We start from the raw sequence: 26,278 nt of genomic DNA on the forward strand, positions 1-26,278 counted from the left end.
GTAATTGAAGAAGGCCACGTTGAAATAAACTCTACAAATTTGACTTGGGATTGGAGAAACAAGTACACTCAATACCTAAAGAATGGGAAACTCCCATAAGATCAAAAGGAGTCAAGGACTCTACGCATGAAGGCAGCAAAGTTCACTTTGGCCGAGGATGGAACGCTATTCAGGAGGATGTTCGATGGGCCATTGGCAATATGTTTGGGACCAGGAGAGACCAACTATGTCCTACGGGAGATTTACGAAGGCACTTGTGGGAACTACTTCGATGCCGAATCAGTGGTTCACAAAGTTATTAGAGCAGGGTACTAGTGGGCTAATATGGAAAATGATACAAAAGAGATCTTTCGAAAGTGCGATAAATGTCAAAGGTATGCACCGATGATTCACCAGCCCGTGGAGCAGTTCCACTCGGTCTTATACCCATGGCCATTCATGAAATAGGGAATGGACATCGTCGGCCCTCTACCATCGGCCCCAGGTAAACCTTAGTTTATTTTATTTATGACTGATTATTTTTCTAAGTGGGTTGAAGCACAAGCTTTTAGGAAAGGTAGAGAAAAAGAAGTCATAGCCTTCATTTGGGACTAATTATATGTCGATTCGGGATGCCTGTCGAGATTGTATGCGATAACGGAAAGCAATTCATCGTAGGGGTGTTCATCGGTCAGTACGGTACGATATTTAGACATTTCGATTCAGTATTTTCGATTTCTTAAAATCCTATACCAATACCGTACCTAATTAAATTCGGTATGGTTCGGTTTTTCTCCTTTCGATTTCGGTTTATTCGGTTCGGTAACTTCTGTTTATTCGGTTTGAATACTAACTAGTGCATATAATCATACACTCTAATATTCTTAATTAAAGTACTCAAAAATACAAAACTGAAAATGTTTGTTAACAAAACTTTTGTCCAAAACTAGCAAATATTGACCCAAATAGAGAAAATTGTATATAAAAGAATATTTGACCATTAGAAATGTCTTGTTACTTGTTTAGAGTTAATTGATGAACTTTAAGAATAAAGGAAAGTAAAATTTTAGATTTTTTATATTTATGTTATAATTGATAATATGTGTTTTGTGTAATATAATATATATTTCGGTATGGTATCGGTATTTCAGTATTTTATTTTAAAATACCATACCTAATACCAATTTTAAAAAAAACTTAAACCAAATACCATACCAAATACCAAAATTTTCAATTTTGGTATGGTAATTCGGTATTTACCAAATTATGCCTAGCCCTAATTCAACGGCAACAAAGTGACTAAATTTCTCGAGGATCACAAGATTAAAAGGATTCTATCAATGCCATACCATCCTAGCGGGGATGGACAAGCCAAATTAACCAAAAACCATTATTCAAAATCTTAAGAAAAGATTGACTAACACTAAGGGAAAATGGAGAGAGATATTGCCCGAGGTTCTTTGGGCGTACCTCAAGATGTTGAAATCCAGTATGGGGACAACACTGTTCTCTTTGATCTATGGTGTCGAAGCTCTTATCCCGGTCGAGGTTGGGGAACCTAGTCTCAGGTTTCGATATGCGATAGAAGAATCGAATAATGAAGCCATGAATACAAGACACGAGGCCGCCCTCATTCGATTGGCCGCACAAAAATAGTGGATCAAAAGGTATTACAACCGAATAACCAATCTTCGACACTTTAAAATTAGGGACTTGCTGCTAAGAAAAGTCATCCTCAACACTCGAAACCCGAATGAAGGAAAACAAGATCCAAATTGGGAGGGACCATATCAGGTCCTCGACATTATCGAAAAGGGATCCTATAAGCTCGGCACGATGAACGGCGAGCAATTACCAAATAATTGGAAAGTGTCACTCCTAAAGCGATACTACTGCTAAGGTACGACTTTCTCCATTTTCATTTGTATTTTAAACTAACCAATTGTAGGTGTTCTATCAAGGACAGGGATGGATTCTTCAATACGAAGTCCTTAGGTCTGAAAGTATGCATTGCACTCTTTTTCCCTTAGACCGGATTTTGTCCCAGATGGGTTTTTTCGGCGAGGTTTTTAACGAGGCAACCATTGATTGTGCTAAATTAGAACAATTCAACAGTATCTGAGGCTTCTTTACAATCAACCTCGAATATTGGGGTGGCATTACCCTCGAATGCCAACTTTGTTGCAAGGAAATTACTTCGTAACAGTGGGGTCTCGATAGGTAAATTTTGTAAGGGCCAAACGGTCGAATGAACCATACCCATATAGGTTACTCGAGCCCTAACGTCAAACATGTACGCATGTATAATCATCTATTGAAAGAAGTATTTTTCCTTGCCGATATCTCATGCCTTAGACAAATTTTCTACTTTACATTTTCATACTCTTGATCTATTGCGTAAACAGGCTTAAGGGCCGATCATAACAGAAGTTCAAACAACTAACCCCATGCTCGGGGACTGCCGCCCTAAAAACAAACAATATTGAATTATTAAAACTTCGAGATCATAAGACCTTAAAGGCCAACCATAATTTTTATAGGCCATGACCATCCCACTCGGGGAATAACACTTCGGGCAAGCTCGAAGTGAAACGGGAAAATAAACCTAAGAGGCAAGTCCCAAATAAAAAGGATACGACCAAATTAACACGATTCGGAGACGTCCAAATTCCGTAATAAAATAGGTCTTCAAATATTTTCATAAACCGGTTAAAGAGCTATCCTCAGCAAAATTATAAATGGCTTCGATAATATCAAGCCTTAAAAACTCTAATGAGTACAAAATTATTCGAACTCTCGAACAATCCCTTATTTCATGTCAAGGCATTACAAATTTTGCAAATGTAAATGATAAAAACTTTTCAAGCCGAAAAAGGGGAAAAAGCCATAAACGTTCTTTACACAAAGGTCATATCGGCCTAATACAAAAGCCTAAGGGCTATCTTTTGCTTCGAGTTCGAAAGATCATCCTTGATCAAACAAAACCTAAGGATTACCTTATTTCGAGTCCGAGCAAGCACTCACCCGATAATAACTATGCTAGTTCGGTTTTGGGCGAATTGCCTAAACCTCAAACCTATGAATAATAATTTCTTAAGGCATAAATAAAGCAAAAATTTCATAAGGCAGAAGTGAAATGAAATTTCACAAGACAAGACAGAAAGAGATAGATCTTCATATATGTCAAAAGTTATTTACAAGGGCAACATCGCCGAATCGGAATTCCATACAAAAAATCCAAAAAAGATCCTAAGTACTTAACCTTCTCCAAGAGCAATATCTTCACCCTCGAGGTCTTCTCCACTCTCGGATACAATCATGCTCTCGGAATCATCATCATCAGAAGAGACCAATGCTTCGGCTTCGATTTCAAGCTCTTTTGCATTTTTTATCTCAATAGTGAGATCGAAGCCACAAGCGCGGATTTCCTTGAGAGTCTCCCTTTGAGACTGGCACTTGGCATGCTCGGCAACCTAATATCCTCGAACCTGAGCAGTATCAATAACTTCCTTTGCTCGAGCTTGAGCGGCTTCGACGCCTGACCGGTAGATGGCCACGATTGCCTCAGCATCGACCTTGGCTGTCTCAGCCTTAGACTTGGCCGCTGTAAGTTCTGTGACCAATCGAGCCTGGAGATCCTCAATTTTCTTATCTTGTTCCAAGTTCTTCTCTTTCATGCCTTGGAGTTGGCTTTCAGCCGAGGATAACTGAGCTCGAGCAGCCTCCTTCTCTGAGGCAAGGAGGTTCATATTTTGCTTCCACGATATGGTTTCCGCCTTCACCGTATCTACCTCTCCACGGAGCTGATCGATTATCACAGGCTTCTGCTAGACCCGTGAGATTGAATTGTTAGACATCACTCCCGAACCGATTGCATGAGCTTCTAAGATTTTTATTACCTGCTCGGTCAGGTCACTCTATTCTTTTTGAGCCACGGCCAGCTCAACTCGGAGGCCCTTGATTTCTTCTTCTTTCTGCTCACTAAGAAGTTTAAAAGCATTTTTCTCCTCGGTGAGCCCCTGAATATCAGCCTCATAACGGCTCAGTTCCCCTCGGAATCTGAGGAAAGCTTCGTGATGAAGCACCGAAGCCTGCAAACATAGAAGGGAAAAGTTATACTAAGGGAGAAAAACCTAAGTAAGAAAATGGATAGAAGAATCAGGGATTACTCGGTTTAAAGCCTGTTGGGATTCATTGAAAAGACAAGGCGCTCCCATCTCATCTATATGGGCTTGATCTTTCTCTGTGAACAAACATTAGAGGTAGCTGGCCACCCCTATGGCTGTAGCAAGAACCCGGGCATCCTCCGAGACTGTATTCACAATTGTTCACTTGCACTCGGGATCGACACTTGGGGCTAGAAATTAGCTGGTCAATTTAAAACTCAAGGAAGCCTCACCCGAGCTCTTTTTCGGAACCTCTAAGTCACTCAGACCGGTGACATATTCTACCCCAACAAATAAATCACGAAAAAGATCTTCCTCTTCGTAGGCTCTTTCCCCGTGGCATGCCTCTGCGTCCTGAGCATCACGTATTATTGAATCAAATACTAAAGGAAACAAGGAGGAATCCCTGATCTCTATTTCCCCGAGTGGGTCCTTTGAGGCACTGCCTCCGTCCTGGGGAGTCTTGAGCTCAGTTTCAGTGCCAACGTCCGTCGCCTCTTCAACTGCTTCTTTTCCCCGAGGTAAAACATCTTCGATTCCTTTAGGCTCGGGTACTTGGGACGAAGTCTCCTCCTCGACCTCATCGAGCCTAGGCTGAGCAATATTGACTGTTATTGGCTCTAAAGCTTTCCAAGTTTTGGTGCTAGTTCGTGCACGAGCCACCAGCCCCGAAATATTCATTTTATTCTTTTTCGCCCTCTTCGGGCTTATCTCGTAACCTGAGGATTGAGTCTATTGTTAGAGGGATGGCATTTCCCTTGGGGGTTCGCCTTTTCTTGGGCTTTTGCTCATCCAACTTCGTGGAGCTCGAAGCCCCTCTCCTTTTTCTATTTTGGAGTAGATGGTTGGGGAAGGTTTTCTTCATTGCCGGATGGGGGCCTCATTGACACATCCTTCCAAAGACCTAAAAAAGAAAGACAAGTAAGATCGAGGAAAAATTCGAACAACAATCAAAATTGTCGAGGCATACGAAAACTTACCGTGATTTCGGGCCTCCCATCGACCCTTCGCCAACTCATGTCACGCGTGCTCAGCTTGTGTCGACTTTGACACTAGACTCCTGACCTAATTCTAGAGATAGGGGATCACACTCGGCATCCAGGCAACGACTATTGTAACAACCCGATCGGTCATTTTGAGCTCTAGTGCTCGTCCTACGGTTTGAGACCATGAGTAGCTTCACTTCAGGTATTATGACTTGAATGCATAGTCGGAATTTAACTTAGGGGAGATTGGAGTTGATTTGGAAAGAAAATCCTTATTTTGAAAAGCCTTAAGTTGGAAGAATAATCAAAGATTAGATTTTTGAGTAAACGACCTCAAAATCAGGATTTAAAGGATCCAACAGGTTTGTATGATGATTTAGGACTTGGTCATATGTCCGGATTGGGTTTTGTGTAACCTGGGAGCGTTTTCGCGCCTATTATGGAAGATAGCAATTTTAGAAGAATTTCATAAATTTGGGTTGAAGTGAATTTCAATGTTATCGATGCTTGTTTAGGTTTCTGAGTCTGAGAATAGCTCCGTATGGTGATTCTGGTATTGGGAGCACGTTCGGAAGTGGATTTGGAGGTTCGTAGGTCATTTTGGAGTCATTTGGCGAAAGTTAGAAATTTGAAGATTATTGGGAAGTTTGACTGGAAGTAGACTTTTTGATATCGGGGTCAGATTCTCATTCTGGAAGTTGGAGTAGTTCCATAATGTCAAATATGACTTGTGTTTAAGATTTGAGGTCAATTGGACGTGATTTGATAGGTTTTAGCATCGAATGAGGATGTTTGAAGTTCTAAAGTTCATAAAGCTTGAATTGGAGTGTGATTCATGTTTTTAGCGTTGTTTGATGTGATTTGAGGTCTCAATCAGGTCTGCATTATGTTTTGAAACTGGTTGGTATGATTGGACGGGGTCCTGGGGGACTCGGGTATGTTTCGGGGTCGTTTCGGATCAATTCGGGCTGTTTTGGGATTGCTGGTATCTGGTTCTGGTGTTGTTCTTCGCGAACGCGAAGGAGTTCATGTGTTCGTGAAGAAAAATTTATTGGCAGTGGATTTTTGTGCTTCGCGTTCACAGACGGGTCATCGCGTTCGTGAAGGGGAAGCTGGGCCTATGGATTTTTTGCCTTCACGTTCGCGAAGGGTGCACCGCATTTGTGAAGGGGTCGCCTAGTTGAGCTATGCGCTCACAAACTGGGTCTCGCATTCGCGAAGGGTTAATTGTGGATCTGGATCTGGTATTGCTTCTTGAATGCGAAGGTCTTGCCGCGTTCGCGAAGAAGGGCAGTGCTGGACAGTGTGAATTTAAAGACGGGAATTGGCCATTTTCCTCTATTTTTCATTTGATTGGGCGATTTTCGGAGCTCTTGGAAGGGAGATTTTCGTCATCAGTGTCAAGGTAAGTGATTCTCACCTATTGCAAGTTAAATACTAGGATTATGTATGGATTTAGACATGAAAATTTGTAAAAATTTAGAATTTTGAAGAAAAACCTAAAAATTGGTATTTTTGGATTATGACCACGAATTTGGGAATGGAATTGAGAATAAATCATATATTTGAGTTCATGGGGTTATGGGTAAAGTTCATCTTCAAAAGTTTTTGGAATCGGGGCACGTGGGCCCGAGGGTGATTATTATCAACTTTTCAGGCGGAGTTGAGAATTGTTGTAAATTGAATTGTTATGAGTATTAGAGTACATTTTTATTGGTTTGTCCATTGCTTTGGAGCGTTGGGCATCAGTTTGAGGTGTTAGAGCAGCGTTGGAGCCGGTTATGGAACTTCAGAGCGAGGTAAGTCTCCTTTTTAACCTTATAAGAGGGAATTAAACTCATAGGTGAACTAAATTATTATGTGCTTCTATTTGTGGAGGCTACATACGCATGAGGTGACGAGATTCCGTACGTAGCTACGAGCTATGCCTATGTCCGAGTTGTTTTAGGCTTACATCATGCCTGGTTGATATTGTTATTGATTTATGTTTATTGTTTGCCTGGAGAGGGAGCGAGATTGAGTTGCTTATTAAATGTTTTGAAAGGAGTTGAAATTGAAGAATTCAAGATTTAAAAGGTTTCATTTGAACTTCAAAATTTCAAAAGGAATTGAGGAATACTATAATAGCTTAAGAAATCTATGTGTAACCGCGTCACACGTATGCTTTCGCGATCCGAGTAATTTCCTTAAAAAGCTACAAGCTGAATTTCCCATATTTTGAAAAGAATTAAGAAAGAGATATGATTTTAATGTTAAATTTATATTTGACCATGTCGCAAGTATGATCCGCGAACGGGGTGATTCCTTAAATTTATATTTGACTGTGTCACACGTATGATTCGCGAGCGGGGTATTTCTTTTTACTACTCTCATGGGAGCGGGCCGTTCACCTCGGCAGGTTAATAGATGCATCTATGGTTCATGTCGTTCGACCCTCGGCAGTGCACAACTTGCTTTTATGTTGGATCGGGCTGTACGCCTCGGTATTTCCTATATATATAAATATATTATCCTCATGGAATTGTGCGTAATATTTGTCAAGAAGGCAGTGTACCTGAGGGTTTTTCCCTGATTTGAATTATGACAACCTCTTTGATAAAACCCACTATATCTATATATATGCTCTAGTTACTGAGGGAACTTGCTAGTGGAGAGCTTGCGTAAATTGTAAAGAGGGGAATTGCACCACATAGTTTATACTTGTTTGTTTCATATATTTACTCTGTCTAATATTTATTCACTTCTTTACTATGCCTGATATTCTTGGACCACTAGTAAGTGTCGAAGTCGAACCCTCGTTACTATTTCTTCGAGGTTAGACTGGATACTTACTGGGTACGTGTTGTTTTCATACTCACACTACACTTGCTATACATTTTTATTGTACAAGCACATGTATGTCTAGTGGCTTAGTGGGTACGACGGCATGGTTGATACGAAGACTTAGATGAGCTGCATCTTATGAGATGATCCGCAGCCAGCAGAGTCTCCTTCAGAGTATTTATATTTCCTTTTCTGTCCAATTTGTATTACGGACAGTCATTGTATTTCATTTTATTTCCTAGTAATTGCTCATGCACGTGTGATACAAGGTTCTGGGATGATTATAGGATATTCAGTATTGAAATTGTAAACATCTTTTATTTATTCTGTGAAGATTATATTTTACTAGTTAAATTGAAGGAAATTTACGATTTCAGGAATATTAAAAAATGATAATTTAAATAACTATTTAGTGTTGGCTAGCGTGATAGTGATGTCCGGCGACATCACGACCTTTATTGAATTTTGGGTTGTGACAACATGGTATCAGAGCACTAGTTTCACTTAGTGTTTAGGCTACATAGTTTATTGTCTGGCGACATCACGACCTTATGTTTCCCCTACATAGTTTATTGGGCTATTATCGTCGCCTTACGGAAGGATATTCCGTCATTTTAGCTCAGTAGCTATACTTTTGAGTGCTTCGAGGCTATGCACAGGTTGTTATGATGCTCATGAGTTGTTATTGCACATTATTGAGGTGATGGTAAGATGCGTGCCTATGTGTCGGGGCAATGAATGACTTGAGAGGAGGTTTGCTCAGTGCATGATTCAGTGATTCGGTATTTTATTCCGGCGGAGGAAAAGGCATCGGACTACAAATGTTCAGGTTTGGGTTGATGAAGAACGAGACTTGGTATTTTCGAGCGTGGTAGCATTTTCATCTGTGATGCGATGTCCTTGTCCTTGTTGAATACGTTAAGTTCGCTAGTGTTATGGTTTTCTTCAATTTGCCTTTGGGGCAGGATAGTGTGAAATAGTGCCAAAGAAGCGGTTATCAGAGATCGTGGTGTCATGTGGTGGTTAAACTTCTAGAAGCCCAAGTGTGAGAAACAGGAGTCAAGTGGTTGCTCAAAGGAGTGAGCTTAACCAAAGTGGGAGAGTGGCAGAGTAGCGTATGGGTTTTGTGGCAGGATGACTACACGCCTTGAGGAAAGTTTATAGTGATTTGGGATTTATGGTGGATGGTGACTGGGTCTACGGACTTAATTTGAAATATTGGCTATTATGCGGCGGGAGATTGGACACAAAGAAAGGAGTTTGCTTGATATGAAGAGGAGTGTAACATGACTTTAGATTGGAACGTATTGTCGCACCTTTAGTTGATATCCATGGGGAGTGAACGGACTCATACAACTGGTGAATGAGCTCGGGTTCAGGATGGGTATTGATTTGTAGTAATTGTACCTAGTACATCGATGTTGGAAGATATTAACATGTAATTTCCATAGGTGGGTTATCTCCTATGAATAGGTTAGCGGTCATGTGGTGTTGACGAAGCTTCTACGAAGAATTCTACTGGCTATCCGGTAAGAGGTCAGATATGTAAATGTTGCTGGTAATTCAGAGTATTCATAAAGTGTTTAACAGAAGGATTTCGAGAAATTTGGCGGGTTGATTATGCAAGATCAGGTCAACGATGAAGAAAGAATCTTGGTGGGTTCTAGAGTTATACAATAGTAGCATCGAGCTAAGTGGGAGAGTCCCACCATCTACGAATTTGGATTTGCATAGTTGTCTACTTGTGAAGTTTCTGGTTATCGGCATATTAATGGGTTATTACGACTAAGGGAAGAGAATATAAATGGTAATTTGAGAAAAGGGTTTGAGGAATGTGTTCTATGATTGGCATTATAGATTCATGTTCAGGCTTTGGGAGGACTCAAATATTATGCTTCGTGTGGAAGTGAGTTACAAAGAAGGTGATTCGGCCAGGTGCTTCTTTGAGAGGGTGGTCATGTGCTAGCAGAGCCTTGCAGTTGATTGTATTCGGGACCAAGATAGAGTGGTTGACTCTCAACAATGGTCCTAGTGGACTTAAAGGTTAAAGTGTTGTGTCTAAGGATTTCGAGTCCATAGTATGGTTGAATATCGAGCTTTTGCAGCGGATTATGATAAATGAGCTTGGAGTGTTCCATGTTATCTTTGGTCTATGGGGTATCATGAGAGGAATGTGAGCATGCAACTTTGGATTTATAGAAGAATTTTTAGAATGGATGTGTCAGTTTAAGACGCGGTTATGCGCACAAGGAGGGTATGAAATGGTTCGTGGGTTTTGAGACAATGTAGTCTTGTGAAATGGGATCACTCAGGACGAGTGCAGATTGAGTTCGCTGTGTTTTGAATGGAGCTACTACTATTCCTCAGGAAAGTCCAGGGTAAATTAGAAGAAGTCGGATCGGTTAGCAAAGATTTGAATCGGCATAATGATGGCAATGATCAGCTTCTTCAGTGTGTTGAGTTACTCATGTGATTTGTGATGGTACGTGCAAGGTTTGATGGTCACCGTAATTGATTTTATTTGGAGGCTTTCGAGTATTATGACCAGTTGTGTACAGATGGATCCCGGAAGAGTTATGGTGGTTAAGACCACTACTTGAGGTTGGTATTTTCTACAGATATGAGGATTCAGTCATGTGTTGCAATGGTTATCTTGAAATGAGTTAAGTAAAAGGTTTCTATATGATGAAGTATTTACCATATTAGTGGATCAGGAGTTATGATGGAATTCTTGTACTCCAGAGCATTGGCAAGATTAAGTGCATCGAGTAGCAAGGGAATTGGAAGTTGAGGATCGAGGTTGCGGTTCAATGTTGACAAGAATGTCACGAGCTCGGTTGAGCGAGGAAGGAATTAGATGGTTGGAGCCAACTGGTATTGTCTTTAGCATCACTTGAGATTGGTGTCTTGTGTAAGAGGCTCTGAGTACTGATTGCGAACTTTTGATTTGCTTCACAGTATTAATGTGGCTAGTGGAACTATGGAAGTTGTATTTTGAATTTGACGGCTGTTCTTGTGTGTTATGGAAAAAAGGGTTATTATGGACCCTTGAAAGGTTATTAGCCTAGTGCGGTGCGATTAGAATCGGCTTGAGATCTGTGGATGAATCTAATTATGAATATGGGCTCTATATCAAGCCGGATGTGTTCATTTCAGCATATCACTCCTTATTGAGGAGTATTTGCACGTTAGGTGTTATTTCGTCACCGGCTATTTCATGTACTACTATATGGTGTCGTGTAAGTTGTGAAACGGCTTGATTAAATTTCATATGTGTTGAGGTTCCACGTAGCGATGGTGTTATGTGAGCAGGATGGCTCTCGAGCTTCAGATCATATATTGCACCTTAGTTGTGTTGGAGTTTTGTAGCGTATGCCGCTATCTGTCTCCCCAGGGATGGTATTATTCACTTGGTGTGCTTGTGACTGATATTCTGGTATTTTGTTGTAATGAGCATTCTAGCTCGGTAAGTACGTCCTTATATAGATTTTATGTGTAGATCGGGTGGCACGCCGCCACAGGTATGTTTTTTGGATCGGGTGGTTCGCCGAAATAGTGTGAGGTTAAGTAATAGTTTCCTATATCTATTATTGTGTGTTTTGCTTCTCATTTTCTAAAGAAGGCTCATAACACCATTTCGGTTGTTTCAATTAGCTACATGGGTTGAGTAGTTCTTTTCAAAGTTCGTTTTCCTTATGTATCACATTCAAGTTCGTGGCTTGTTGGCACATTGTGACATCATACGAGACTTTTGGCAATGCCTGACGTAGCTTATTACTTGGGCAGCTTATACTTGGTAAGACGAGATTTTTAGATCTGGGATAAGTGTGATCGGATTATATGAAGCGTATTAAAGAGCAAATACCATTATTTGGTTCATAATGGTATGATTCTAGTCAAGAGGAGAGACTCAATGATTTGTTGACTTGGCAGTTGGTTATGAATTTCTACACATCTCTTCCGTCGTGGCGGTGTTGCCAGAGTTGAAACAAGACTTATATATGTCATGAGGTGTATTGTGAGTATCAGATTTGTGAGATTTGGCCATTGTTATCAGAGGATGTTATTGGTCATGTAAGTTATGCAGTGCGTAGTGTGGATTCATCAAAGATATGCAATCATGTATTGGTGCATCGTATAGAGATTGATACGGTGTTCGTATGATGGAAGCAGGTATCGCAGAGAAATCCGGATGTTGGAATTCGGCTTTAAGGCATATTTGGCTAAGTAAAAGGGAAAATCTTCAGATTAGCTCGAGCTAATGTGCTCAACTGAGTTGTGACAGCACGGGTGGGTGCACGAGGTGTTAACTAGTGATTTCGAATAACTCCAGAGCAGTTCTTAGCATGTTCGAGTACGAACATATGTTTAAGTGGGAGAGAATGTAATGACCTGATCGGTCGTTTTGAGCTCCAGCACATCGTCCGGCGGTTTGAGGCCATGAGCAACTTCACTTTAGGTATTATGACTTGTATGCATGGTCAGAATTTAACTTCGGGGGAGATCAGAGTTGATTTGGAAAAAAATCCTCATTTCGAAAGCCTTAAGTTGGGAGAATTGACTAAGATTGGATTTTTGAGTATATGACCTCAAAATCGGGATTTGAAGGTTTCAACAGGTTCTTATGATGATTTAAGACTTGGGCGTATGTCCGGATTGAGTTTTGGGTGACATGGGAGCGTTTCAGCGCCTATTGTGGAAGATAGAATTATTAGAAGAATTTCATAAATTTAGGTTGAAGTTCATTTCAATGTCGATGTTCGTTTGGGATTCCAAGTCCGAGAATAGCTCCGTATGGTGATTCTGGTATTGGGAGCGCATTCGGAAGTGGATTTGGAGGTCTGCAGGTCATTTGGCGAAAGTTAAATATTTTAAGATTTTTGGGAAGTTTGACCGGAAGTGAAATTTTTGTTATCGGGGTCGGATTCCGATTTCAGAAGTTGGAGTAGGTTCGTAATGTCAAATACGACTTGTGTGAAAAATTTGAGGTCAATCAGACGTGATTTGATAAGTTTCGACATCGAATGAGGAAGTTTGAAGTTCTAAAGTTCATAAAGATTGAATCGGAGTGCGATTCATGGTTTTAGCATTGTTTGATGTGATTTGAGGCCTTGAGCAAGTCGACATTATGTTTTGGAATTGGTTGGTGTGATTAGACGGGGTCCTGGGGGCCTCGCGTATGTTTTGGGATGGTTTTGGATTAATTCGGGCTGTTATGGGACTGCTGGTATCTGGTTCTAGTGTTGTTCTTCGCGAACGCGAAGGAGTTCACGTATTCACGAAGAAGAATTTGTTGGAAGCGGATTATTGTGCTTCACGTTCGCGGACGGGTCATCGGATTCGCGAAGGGGAAGCTAGGCCTATGGATTTTTAACCTTTGCGTTCACGAAGGGTGCACTGCGTTCATGAAGGGGTCACCTGGTTGAGCTACGCGTTCATGAACTGGGTCTCGCGTTCGTAAAGGGTTAATTGTTGAGCTAGAGCTGGTATTGATTCGCGAACATGAAGGTTGTGCAACGTTCGCAAAGAAGGGCAGTGTTGGGCATTGTGAATTTAAAGACGGGGATTTGGCCATTTTCCTCCATTTTTCATTTGATTGGGCATTGGAGCTCTTGGAAGGGAGATATTTGTCATCTGTGTCAAGATAAGTGATTCTCAACTATTGCAAGTTAAATACTTGGATTATGTATGGATTTAGACATGAAAATTTGTAGAAAATTTGGGATTTTGAAGAAAAATCTAAAAATTGGTATATTTGGATTATGACCACGAATTTGGGAATGGAATTGAGAATAAATCATATATTTGAGTTTGTGGGATTATGAGTAAAGTTCATCTTCGATAAATTTTGGAATCCATGCACGTGGGCCCGAAGGTGGTTATTATCGACTTTTCAAGCGGAGTTGGGAATTGTTGTAAATTGAATTGTTATGAGTATTAGAGTATATTTTTATTGGTTTGCACATTATTTGGCTAGCTTTGGAGCATTGGGCATCGGTTTGAGGTGTTAAAGCGGAGTCGGAGCCAGTTATGCAACTTTGGAGCGAGGTAAGTCTCCTTTCTAACCTTGTAAGAGGGAATTAACCCCATAGGTGAACTAAATTATTATGTGCTTCTATTTGTGGGGCTACGTACGCACGAGGTGATGAGAGTCCGTATGTAGCTACTAGCTATGCCTATGTCCGGGTAGTTTTAGGCTTACATCATACCTCGTTGATATTGTTATTGATTTATGATTATTGTTTGCCTGGAGAGGGAGCGAGATTGAGTTGTTAAATGTTTTGAAAGGAGTTGAGATTGAAGAATATAAGATTTAAAAGGTTTCATTTGAACTTCGTAATTTCGAAAGGAATTGAGGAATATTATAATAGCTTAAGAAATCTATGTGTAGCTGCGTCGCACGTATGCTTTCGCGAGCTGGGTAATTTCCTTAAAAAGCTACAAGCTGAATTTCCCTTATTTTGAAAAGAATCAAGAAAGAGATATGATCTTAATGTTAAATTTATATTTGACCGCATCGCAAGTATGATCCGCGATCGGGGTGATTTCTTAAATTTATATTTGACCGCGTCGCACGTATGATTCGCAAGTGGGGTATTTCCTTCTACTACTCTTATGGGAGCAGGTCGTTCGCCTCGGCGGGTTAATAGATGCATTTATGGTTCATGCCGTTCGACCTTCGGCAATGCACAATTTACTTTTATGTTGGATCGGGCCGTATGCCTCGGCATTTCCTATATATATTATCCTCATGGAATCGTGCATAATATTTGGCAAGAAGGCAGTGTATCTAAAGGTTTTCCCCTGATTTGAATTATGACAACCTCTTTGATAAAATCCACTATATCTATATATATGCTCTGGTTACGGAGGAAACTTGCTACTGGAGAGCTTGAGTAAATTGTAAAGAGGGAAATTGCACCACTTATTTTGTACTTATTTATTTCATATATTTATTCTGTCTCATATTTATCATTTCTTTACTGTACATGATATTATTGGACCACTAGTAAGTGACAAAGTCGACTCCTCGTTACTCCTTCTTCGAGATTAGACTGGATACTTACTGGGTACGCGTTGTTTTCGTACTCATACTACACTTGTTGTATATTTTTATTGTACATGCACATGAATGTCTAGTGGCTTAGTGGGCGCGGCGGCATGGTTGATACGGAGACTTAGGTGAGCTGCATCTTATGAGACGATCCGCAACCAGTAGAGTCTCTTTTAGAGTATTTGTATTTCCTATTCTGTCCAATTTGTATTCCAGACAGTCATTGTATTAAATTTTATCTTCTAGTAATTGCTCATGCGCTTGTGACATCGGGTTCTGGGATGATTATGGGATATTCAGTATTGAAATTTTATACATTTTTATTTATTCTACGAAGATTATCTTATACTAGTTAAATTGAAGGAAATTTTTGATTTCAGGAATATCAAAAAAATTGAGAATTTAAATAACTATTTAGTGTTGGCTAGCCTAACAGTCGTGTCCAGCATCATCACGACCTTTAATGGATTTTGGATCGTGACAGCTGAACTAAATAAAACACAGATAAGAAAGAATGAAAAAGTGAAGATAATAAGCAGAAGTTAAAGATGGAGTTTTTACTTACGTCTCATATTCCCTTTCTCCGAAAATAGCATGCTTTAGGCCGGGATCAGGTCCGAGTTCTTTACTCGGACAAATCGGCCCATCCAACCCCGGTCCTTGTACTCATCTATGCTTGATAAAGGTGCCTTAAAGGCCCGATGTTGAAGCTCTATTATCCCCCATCGATAAAGTCGAGGGCTATATAAGCGTATAAGGTGGTCGATGGTAAAGGGAAGCCCGTCGACTTGGCTCACGAAGAAGCGGAGCAATACCACTATCCTCCAGAAGGAGGGTTGAAGTTGGCCGAGGGTCACTTTGTACTTCTTGCAGAAGTCCACAATAACTGGGTTCAAGGGGTCTAATGTGAAAGGGTAGGTGTAAAACACTTAGAAACCCCTCCGCATACGTAGTGATTGACTCCTCAGGCGAGGGCACCACCACGTGCTTTTTTACCCAGTTGTGATCCTTTTTAACTTGGTCTAGGAGGTCACCGATAATTGTGCATATGTACCTCGACATTGGGTCACATCGGCCCAGAACTGAGGGGATCTTTTCAACCTTTTCAAGGACGCACAGTAGAGGAAAGAATTCTTCAGGGCATGGCTCCGCTGTTGGTTTCTTTCCAGCCGGCTGAGACTAGGAAGCTTTTTCTTTCCGTGGAATGGTTTTATATATTTTGGCCATTTTATTTTTGTGAACAGGGAAGAACAAAGATTGGGATATTTGGTGTTTTGGATAAAACAACCAAAGAAAGGCTTGAGAATCTGTAGAAAGCAAAGGAATATGAAGATTGAAAGTAAAGTTTGGGCAAAAGAAGGAAGATGCATTTATAAGTTGGAGAAGACAGTTCAGAATCGATAGTGGCAGACAATAATGGACAGGCATTAAATGCCTCGACATCCGAACCGACAGGACATTTCGGTGCCCACTAGTCGCTGACATCACGGTCGGGCTTGTCACTTACATCATGGGAAACCGAGGGAAAATTTGTAGACTCAATTCGTCTCTTGTCATTGCACTCCAAGAAATGAGGGGACTATCTGTATGCGGTTAAAACCGGGCCCACCCAATTTTATTGATTAACCGAGACCAAGGGATGGATCGAGGATCGACCCCAAAGCATATCAGACAGAGACACGAGGATAAGGTACTGAGTTCGAGATTCGAAGTACCTGTCGAGATGAGACCAAACGAGATAGACATCGAGCAAGACCGAAAATAGCATAATAACGGAAAGACGAGATATCTGTGACTGGTCGAGGATCATGGCGGAAATCTCGGAATGGATCAAATCAAGAACGGTTGTTTAGCTAATCATGGGATTTCCTTATGTAATTAGAATTGTACTATAAATGGAATTCCTTTACTATATAAAAGGGGTTCTAATCATTTGTAACCATATTATTCTCGTATATAAAAGCAATACAACACTCTTTTTCTCTTATACTCTCTTGTTCATCACTTTATTTCACATTCCATAACTCTATTCTCAGTCGGTTCGAGGGTGACCTAGTTCAAGGGCTGAATTGCTTTCAATACTGGTTTGCTTTACTTTGTTGTTAATTACTATTATTAATCATCATATTTATCAACTGGTACTAAGTGAAATTACGTATCTTTAAAATTATTTAAAAGTTTAATTGGTATCCGATTTTAAGGGTAAACAATGTGTTTACTCTTTATAGTGAATATCGAGGCCATATATTATTATTATTACTATTGTTATTATTTGGACAGAAATGCCATGTGAAGAACAAAGATATCTGTAAGTTCCTCGATGGTATCTATGTCAGCGAGAAGGAAAGAATAGTTGAGGAAGAGTAAGTAGTTAGCAATAGGCCGCTCTTGGTCTGTTTGTTCTCTCTATTTTTGGTTAAGAGTTGAGGTTATACTGGGATCCGTTGAAAATTTATTTGGAGTTAAGATCAACAATTTTGATTGTAAGGGTGCGAGTCCGCAGATGTGAAGGAAGGAGGAAGGCAGCTACATTCGCACGTGCGATGGCTATTGTGTGAATGCGCTTGCGCAGGCGCGCTTAGAACACGATACATTTTTGAGAAATTTCCTCCCCACCCCACAACACACACACAGAAAAAAAAATCAAAAAAGAATAAAAAGATTAAGAAGAATAAACAAGACATATTGACACCATGCTTGTTAAGGTAAGGATGATTTTGTTGGAATCGAAGGGTCTGTTGGAATCAAAGGGTTTGAGGCAGAAGGGTTTTGATTTGGGTATGTTTGGTACTTGGACGGGTTTGAGGTGATGACAATAGATTTGGGTGTGTTTGTGTTTGGTATGCTGGCATTGGGCCTAATTGGGTTTGATATTTTGGGCCTAATTGTGGTCTACACAATTAGGCCTGGTCAACCGGCCCACTTGTGGCATTGCCTTGTTCAGAAAATTAGTGTACAGCACATGCTACACTCTATTTTAGGTAGTTTTCCCATACCCTTTGTATTTAATTATTTGCTCCATCTTTGTATTTCTTTTATGTGCAACTTTACCCTAGCAAATAGGACTTGGCCACTTGCCAGTGTAGGAGGTTACCCAAAAACATTTCTGTATATAAGTTTGGATTTGTACACTTGAGAATACACAATTTTCTTTCTATTCATCAAATACACAAGCAGAAAAATTACAGTTCGTTATTTTTTCATGGTATCAGAGAAGGTTTAATTCTGGTATTTTTCTGCTTTCTTAGTCACAAATCAGCTCCTTTCTTTTCTTATTCTTCTTTCATCTTCATCTTATCTGATATGGGTACTTCACCAGAGTCAGCTGATACTCTAGCTTCTGCTTCTGCTGTCACCACTAATGCTCCTGCACCTGCAGCGACCTTTGCTTCAGGAGTAATTGACTCCACTCACCCTTATTACCTTCATCCTTCTGACTATCCAGGGATGAACCTTGTATCCTCAGCTTTTGATGGCAAAGGATATGGAGGTTGGAGAAGGGCAATCATCATTGCCTTGTCTGCAAAGAACAAGCTGGGATTCATCGATGGTACTCTTATTATCCCTAAGACTGATTCTGCAGTCCAGCAGGCTTGGGGTAGATGTAATGATATGGTACTTTCATGGCTTCTCAACTCCTTGTCCAAAGAGATAGCTGAAAGTGTGCTCTATCCACAGAGTGCAAAGGATTTGTGGAGTGACCTGGAAGACAGATTTGGACAGGCAAATGGAGCAAAGTTGTTCCAATTACAAAAGGAATTAAGTTCAGTAGTGCAAGGTAATTCAAGTGTATCAACTTACTTCACCAAAATCAAAAGCCTATGGGATGAACTAGATGCACTCAATACATTTTCTGCTTGTGTATGTGAGTGTGAGTGTGGTGCAAAAGTCAAAAGCTTGAAAGCACACCAAGATGAGAGACTATTGCAGTTCCTAATGGGACTAAATGATATATTTATTGGGGTAAGGAGTAACATTCTATTGTCATCACCTCAAACCCGTCCAAATACCAAACATACCCAAACCAAAACCCTTCTGCCTCAAACCCTTTGATTCCAACGGACCCTTCGATTCCAACAGATTTTAACAACACTTATGTAGTAAAACATTGATCAATTTAATGTGAAGAGTTTGTTGATTCTTGCTGTTAGTATTGCCATCATAGGGGGGTATAGAACTAATTATGGTGGCTGTGGCTGCCAAAATTTGGCAAATCATGTGATAAAACAAAAGATTTCATTACTGGAAAGCAAATAAAATTCAGACAAAGTTTGTTATCACTTATAAACAGCTTCATATTTTACTAATTTGATTTTGATGTAGTTTATTGAACGACTGCATTGATAAATTCACTGATTAATTTAATTAATAAATATTGAAATTGACATTGCTCTACGGATTATGGATGAATTTTGGTCCTAAAATACTATCGTTTTTCGTCAAAATTAATGGAAAATGCAAATTGAAAGGGACAAGTGTAAATAAATTTTTTTAACAAGGGAATTTACACAAATCACGTGAAAATAGAAATACAGCACAAAATAATGTCAATATAAAATATAAATTTCTCAAACCTGATTTTAGCCCGCAACATTTTAAGTACTTTATTGTTATACTTCAATTAAAATCTATACCGTATGGTGGATTCAATACAGTTTTGGTATTTGTTTGATTTTGAACTAGATATACGAAATCCGAAAATTAAATAAGGATGTTAGTAATATATTTAGCTAGTTTTAAATTTTAATGTTATTTTCTCTGCGGTATATAACTAGTACTAATATAACTAGAGAAAAAAATAAGATATCGAGTTTCAAGTTTGAATAAGTGGAATTTTTTTCCATATAAAATTGCACTATTTTTTCAAGTAAAATACATGTTCAAACATAATTTTGGCTATAATATATTTTTTTCAACTTAAATTCAAGGCTATTTTAAAAAAAAAACTAAAAAACTCATGTCAAAATACAAAGAACAACAATAACAACCCGGTAAAATCCTACTAGTAGGGTCTGAGAAAAAAAAAATAGTCTCTTATGTTTAAGAATAGATTCAAAGTAGTCATATAAATAAGTTTGCCAAAACTTAATACTCTCGATCTCCGTCAAATATTTAACAATTTATGTTTGTTAGATTTGATGGAAAAAATGAAAAAGAAATTTAAGCTTGAACACTACAAAAGTCCCATCAAATCTTAAAAAGTGCACTAAATACTAAAAAATAGCAGAAATTACACTTCCAAAACATTGAAACTACAAAATATTACCTCTAGAATTAGATGTAAGTTCTCACTAATTTGTTTTTCATATTTTTCATCAAATAACATATAGAGTTTATTAAATATTTAATGGAGATCAAAAGTAAAAATTAAAACTATTTAATTCATAGTTGAGGGACTACTTTGAACTTACCTTCAAATATAAGGAACGAGAAATAAAAGCCAAACATTTCCACTTAGGTTCCTTTTCTTTATCTCTCTCCGGTGATAAACTCTGTAACCCCTTAATATACAAAATTACAATATTTTTAGTAATTTACAGCCATTTCTCCAAGTAAAAATAGTATGGGCTAGTCAATTTTCGGACTGATCATTTAAAAATAGTCATCGTTTGCAGAGTCATTAAAAAATAGCTAGTATTTTGCTGCAACACGGAAAGTTCCAGCATAATACACCGGAGATCGATTCACCTGTGTATGAACTTCCAGCATATTATGCTGGACTGGTATATTATACTGTAACTCCTGTATATTATGCTGAAAGTCCAGTATATTATATTGGAATTCCAGTATATTATGCTGGACTATTTTTCGGATTTTGAATAGTAAAGTGGTTAAATTTCGATTACTAAAGGGTACTGGAATTAAAGTTTAAATCTTTGGGCAGTATTCTGGCTGTTCCCGCAGGTTGATATAGCTAAGGGGAAAAGATGGAAAACGGAGGAGGGTCCAATGAAATCCCAGAAAATGCTCTTGAACGTATGTATACTCTGATTTAAAGCTTAAGTTTCATTTTGTTTTTATTTCCTACGTAATTGGTTTACTTTGTTGTTGCCTTTCTAGATTGCCCAGGTCCACAATCTGAAACAGCTGAAAAATCGGATGCTTGCCAAGGATGCCCCCATCAGGAAATTTGTGTTACTGCTCCTAAAGGCCCTGACCCAGGTCGTTTCTTGTTCCAATCTTTTCCCAAGCACCGTTCTTTTGTGTACTTTATTCGTGAATAAATATGATTCTCTAATTGCTTGTTTGAACATGTTTTTCTTGCATTCGATATATTATAAATGTCAATTTTTTTTGGCACTTTAACTTATCAATCACTTTTATTTTATATCCGGCTAGCACTGTTGCATCGGACACCTGCAATCTCCCACTATTACATAACTATGCCCCACTAAAACATAGACAAATGGGAAGAAATTACTTAGTTTTTTTGGCCTATGCTGAGATTCCATTCATCAAATTTAGGGGGTGCTAGCATTTCCTATTTTAGTACTTTTCATTAACTCTAGCTAGGTGGTACTATAGGATTTTTAGTGTACCACATATTTGGATATGGTTGGTAGTATAGGAGTTTGTAGTCTGTGCAGCAGCAAGGGAAATTAAGAAGTTGAAGGAATTTTATTTTATTCTGCTTTTCTGAAGAATCTTTGTTGTAAAATGACCAACAACCAGGTTATCACGTAGCTCTTTCCTCTCTCTATATATATAAGTGAAGTATCAAAGGAAAATTTTGGATATTGTTGACTGGCACTTTCTAATGGATAATCTGTTCGATATTGAATACTATATAAGGTTGTAAAGAATTGAAATGATAAAGTGGTTGATAGAGAATACTAAATGGATTAGCAAATTTGAACTGTGGGGACATTTCTGAGGTCCAATTCATGTTTATTCCAGCGGTTGCTTTTCCCGATCATCCAAATTTTTACTCGTCAATTTTCTGTGTGGTAGCATAACAGGCTTTATTTATCAAGGTTAAACACCTCGTGCTCATTTTCCAGGTGTTTGTATTTATGGTTTCGTGCAGACTTGGTTGCAATAGTAGAAAGAATGGCAACTGTGAAGCACAAAATACTGGTTTTGTCTGGCAAGGGTGGTGTTGGTAAGAGTCCGTTCTCTGCTCAACTTGCTTTTGCATTGGCGGCTATGGATTTTCAAGTAGGTCTTCTTGACATTGATATATGTGGCCCCAGCATCCTGAAGATGCTTGGTCTAGAAGGTCAAGAGATTCACCAGAGTAACATTGGGTGGTCCCCTGTTTATGTTGAGTCTAACCTTGGGGTTATGTCCATTGGTTTCATGCTCCCCAACCCTGATGAAGCTGTCATATGGAGAGGCCCCCGCAAAAATGGTCTAATTAAGCAATTCCTCAAAGAAGTTTATTGGGGAGAGCTTGATTTTCTTGTGGTTGATGCTCCGCCGGGGACTTCAGATGAGCATATTTCAATTGTTTAATTCCTACAAGCAACTGGAATAGATGGTGCAGTTGTCGTCACCACCCCACAACAGGTATCTCTGATAGACGTGAGGAAAGAAGTTAGTTGTCACGACCCGAATTTTTCATCATCTGGAGTCGTGATGGCGCCTACTAGTGAAAGCTAGATAAGCCAAATTATTCTAATTACTTAACCTTTTTCAGTTTTAAACCATTAACAGTGGTGAATAGACATCATACAAACAACGAAAATAATAAAACGGTAAACTGAAATATAGCAAGTTTAATATTAAAAATACGAATCCTCAAACATAAACTGAAACTACCCAGATTTGGTGTCACAATTTCACAGACTGTCTAAGAGTACTACAAATAAGGGTCCGAAAGATAAATACAAGCTGTTTCAGGAATACATAGGAGAAACAGTATAGAAAGATAGAAGGAAACGCCAGGGCCTGCGGACGCCTGCAAGACTATCTCGGGTCGCCTGAATGGAATGAAGACAGCACCCTCACTGCGGTCCAAAAGCTGCAACACCGGGATCTACACACAGTGCAGAGTGTAGTATCAGCACAACCGACCCCATATGCTGGTAAGTGCCTAGCCTAACCTCGGCGAAGTAGTGACGAGGCTAGGACCAGACTACCAAATAAACCTGTGCAGTTATATCATATACAACGGAAAAATAAAAGCAGATATTTACAGTTAAAGATGAGAGGGGGAAAACATGCTGCGGGGAGTATCAGATAACAACAAAATACCAAAGAAGAATGTAAAGAAACCAAAATTCAATTGCTAACAAGAATAAAAAGAATAAACACAATATTCACTTTCATCTCTTTCCTATTGCAGGCGTGACCCGATCCCATTTCATATATTCCGTTGCAAGCGTGCAACCCGCTCCCATTTCATATATCTTGTTGCATGCATGCAACCCGCTCCTATTTCATATATCACCGTGGTGGCGTGCCACCCGATCCCATTTACAAGTCAACATCAATCATAAAGAATACCGGTAAGGGAACAAGAGTGTAACAAAAACATCCTGGCAAGGGAGACAATATCGTAACCAATAACATCCCGGCAAGGGAGATAATATCATAACAATAATATCCCGGCAAGGGAGACAATATCATAAACAATAACATCCTGGAAAGGGAACCAATAATGGTAATCAATATATTAGGCATGAACAAATCACAACGGAGTCACAACAATTACAATACTAGACTCATGGGCATGCTTGACACCGACGTATAGATACTCGTCACCATTCCTATACGTCGTACTCCACAATTAACACATAGCAAATAAGACACAACTCATAATCCCTCAAGCTAAGGTTAGACCAAACACTTACCTCGATGCCACGAACACAATTCAAGCCTCAACTACCGCTTTACCTCTTGGTTCCACCACCAATTCGCGCGTATCTTGCCACAAGTTACTTAACTATATCAATAAATGCTAAATGAATCAATTCTAATGCATGAAAATATGTTTTTCAATATTTTCCCCAAAAAGTCAAAAATCGACCCCGGACCCACATGGTCAAAACTCGAGGTTCGAACCAAAACCCGATTACCCATTCACTCACGAACCCAAATATATAATTTATTTTGAAATCGGACCTCAAATCAAGGTCTAAATCCTCAAAATTTGAAAAACATAGGTTTTACCCAAAACACTCAATTTCCCCCATGAAAACCCATGATTTTGAGTTGAAATAATGTCAAAAGATGTTAAAGATTAATGAAAACGAGTTAGAAATGACTTACAATCGATTTGGAAGAGTTCTTGTCTTTGAAAAATCACCCAAAGGTGTTTAGGTTTTGAAAAAGTTTGAAAAATGAAAGATTGTTGGCTAAGTTATGAATTTGCAGGTCGCAAATGTCGCAATTGCGACCAGGGTTCGCAATTGCGAACCCTTCAGAAGTCTGCTTTCTTCGCATTTGCGAAGATATTATCGCATTTGCGACCACCCAAATTTTCTGAGGGCTTCGCATTTGCGAGGCATACGTCGCATTTGCGACTATGGCCCTCTGCATTTGTGAACAAATGGTCGCATTTGCGATCAGGGCCTGCCCAGGCCTTCTTCGCATTTGCGATCATTCTTCGCATACGCGAGCCAGGCTTCGCATTTATAAAGCCTGCAGACCTGCAACATACCAGCAATTTCCTAAGTTCAAAATTTCACTCTGTGGCCTATCCAAAACACACCCGAGCCCTCGGGGCTCCAAATCAAACATGCACGCAAGTCCAAAAATATCATACGGACTTGCTCATGCGATAAAATCATCAAGATAACATCAATAACTATGAATTTAGCATCAAAATCGAAGAAAAAACTCATGAACTCTTAAGTTCAAATTTTAACAACCGAAGGTCCAATTCACGTCATTTCAAGTCCGCTTCTTACCAAATTTTACAGGCTCAACTTAAATCACATATAAGACATGTACTAGGCTCCGGAACCAAAATACGGGCCTGATACCATCAAATTCAAACATATTTCATCTCCAAAAACTCATATATATTCCAAAAAATAATTTTCTTTAAAAATTCATTTCTCGGGCTTGGGACCTTGGAATTCGATTCCGGGCATACGCCCAAATCCCATAGTTTCCTACGGACCCTTCGGGAGCGTCAAATCATGGGTCCGGATTCATTTACCTAAAATGTTGACCGAAGTCAACCTAAATTCATTTTAAAAGCAAAATTCATCATTTTTCACATATTTTCACATAATGGCTTTCTGGATACACGCCCAGACTGTGCATGCAAAACGAGGTGAGACAAAAAGGAAGTTTTAAGGCCTCGGAACATAGAATTTTTATTTCTAAAACAAGTGATGACCTTTTGGGTCATCACATTAGTTTTATCAAGAAAGTCGGGGTGGAGGTTCTTGGTGTTGTTGAGAACATGAGTGGTCTTTCCCAACCACTCTCACAATTCAAATTCATCAGAATGACAGAGACTAGTGAGCGGAAAGATGTGACTGAGTGGGCCATGGCTTATATGAGAGAAAAAGCCCCAGAAATGCGAAACTTGATTGCCTGTAGTGAAGTTTTTGATAGCAGTGGTGGAGGTGCAACAAAGATATGCAGTGATATGGACGTCTCTTTTCTTGGGAAAGTACCACTTGATCCTCAGGTATGTAAAGCAGCTGAAGAAGGAAGATCTTGCTTTCCAGATGGTAAATGTCGGGCAAGTGCCCCTACGCTCAAGATGATAATAGAAAAAATGTTAGCTCAGAAAATGATCTCAACAGAGAATGGAGCATAATGTTTTTTCTTTTTTTAGGCTTTCTGTACCTTTTCTCTAATTAAGTTCCACGTTACTTGTGACTAACATTTTGTTCGCAAGGAAGTGTCACCCAAGATATGGATGCATAATTACAAATACATGCCAAATGGAAGTCTCCATCAATTGCTGTAAGTTTATCTGGTCGCTGAGAAAATAGAGTAGGAATGCACTAGATCAATCCATGTAAGCCATGCCTGTACAATAATAGCTTCGGTTGCAACTATAATATCTAAGATGTCTATATGACTAGTGCTGTAGTTTGATTGCATGCTTCTAAAAGAACCTCAGCAGACTGATGCTTGCATTGTCTTAGTTTGAATTTTAAAAGTGTATACGGTCGAAATCAGGTATGCCCAATTTCCCGGGCTCAAAGGGTCGCCTTAAGCCCGAGTTCAGGATGAATCGAGTTTGAGCTCGATGAACCAGGCTCATGCTCAACGACAGAGTACAAGGCTCGAAGAATCACGTGTTCAAGGAACGTCGGAGCCTAATATGACCAGCCAATAGATAATGCCGTTATGGATTTGTA

At 39.4% G+C, this 26,278-nt stretch overlaps 1 protein-coding gene and 1 pseudogene across 1 annotated transcript; both read left to right on the forward strand.

Moving 5' to 3' along the window:
* Nucleotides 1-18,311: 18,311 nt before the first annotated feature.
* LOC138879631 (uncharacterized) lies at nt 18,312-19,061 on the forward strand. The gene has a single exon (XM_070159249.1). It carries the CDS (start codon nt 18,312-18,314, stop codon nt 19,059-19,061), a length of 750 nt encoding a protein of 249 aa, XP_070015350.1.
* Nucleotides 19,062-20,717: 1,656 nt separating this feature from the next.
* LOC104229155 (cytosolic Fe-S cluster assembly factor NBP35-like) lies at nt 20,718-25,936 on the forward strand (annotated as a pseudogene).
* The last annotated feature ends 342 nt before the right edge of the window (nt 25,937-26,278 follow it).

The sequence above is a fragment of the Nicotiana sylvestris genome, chromosome 10 (assembly GCF_000393655.2).
Source record: "Nicotiana sylvestris chromosome 10, ASM39365v2, whole genome shotgun sequence".
Classification (NCBI taxonomy): Eukaryota; Viridiplantae; Streptophyta; class Magnoliopsida; order Solanales; family Solanaceae; genus Nicotiana; species Nicotiana sylvestris.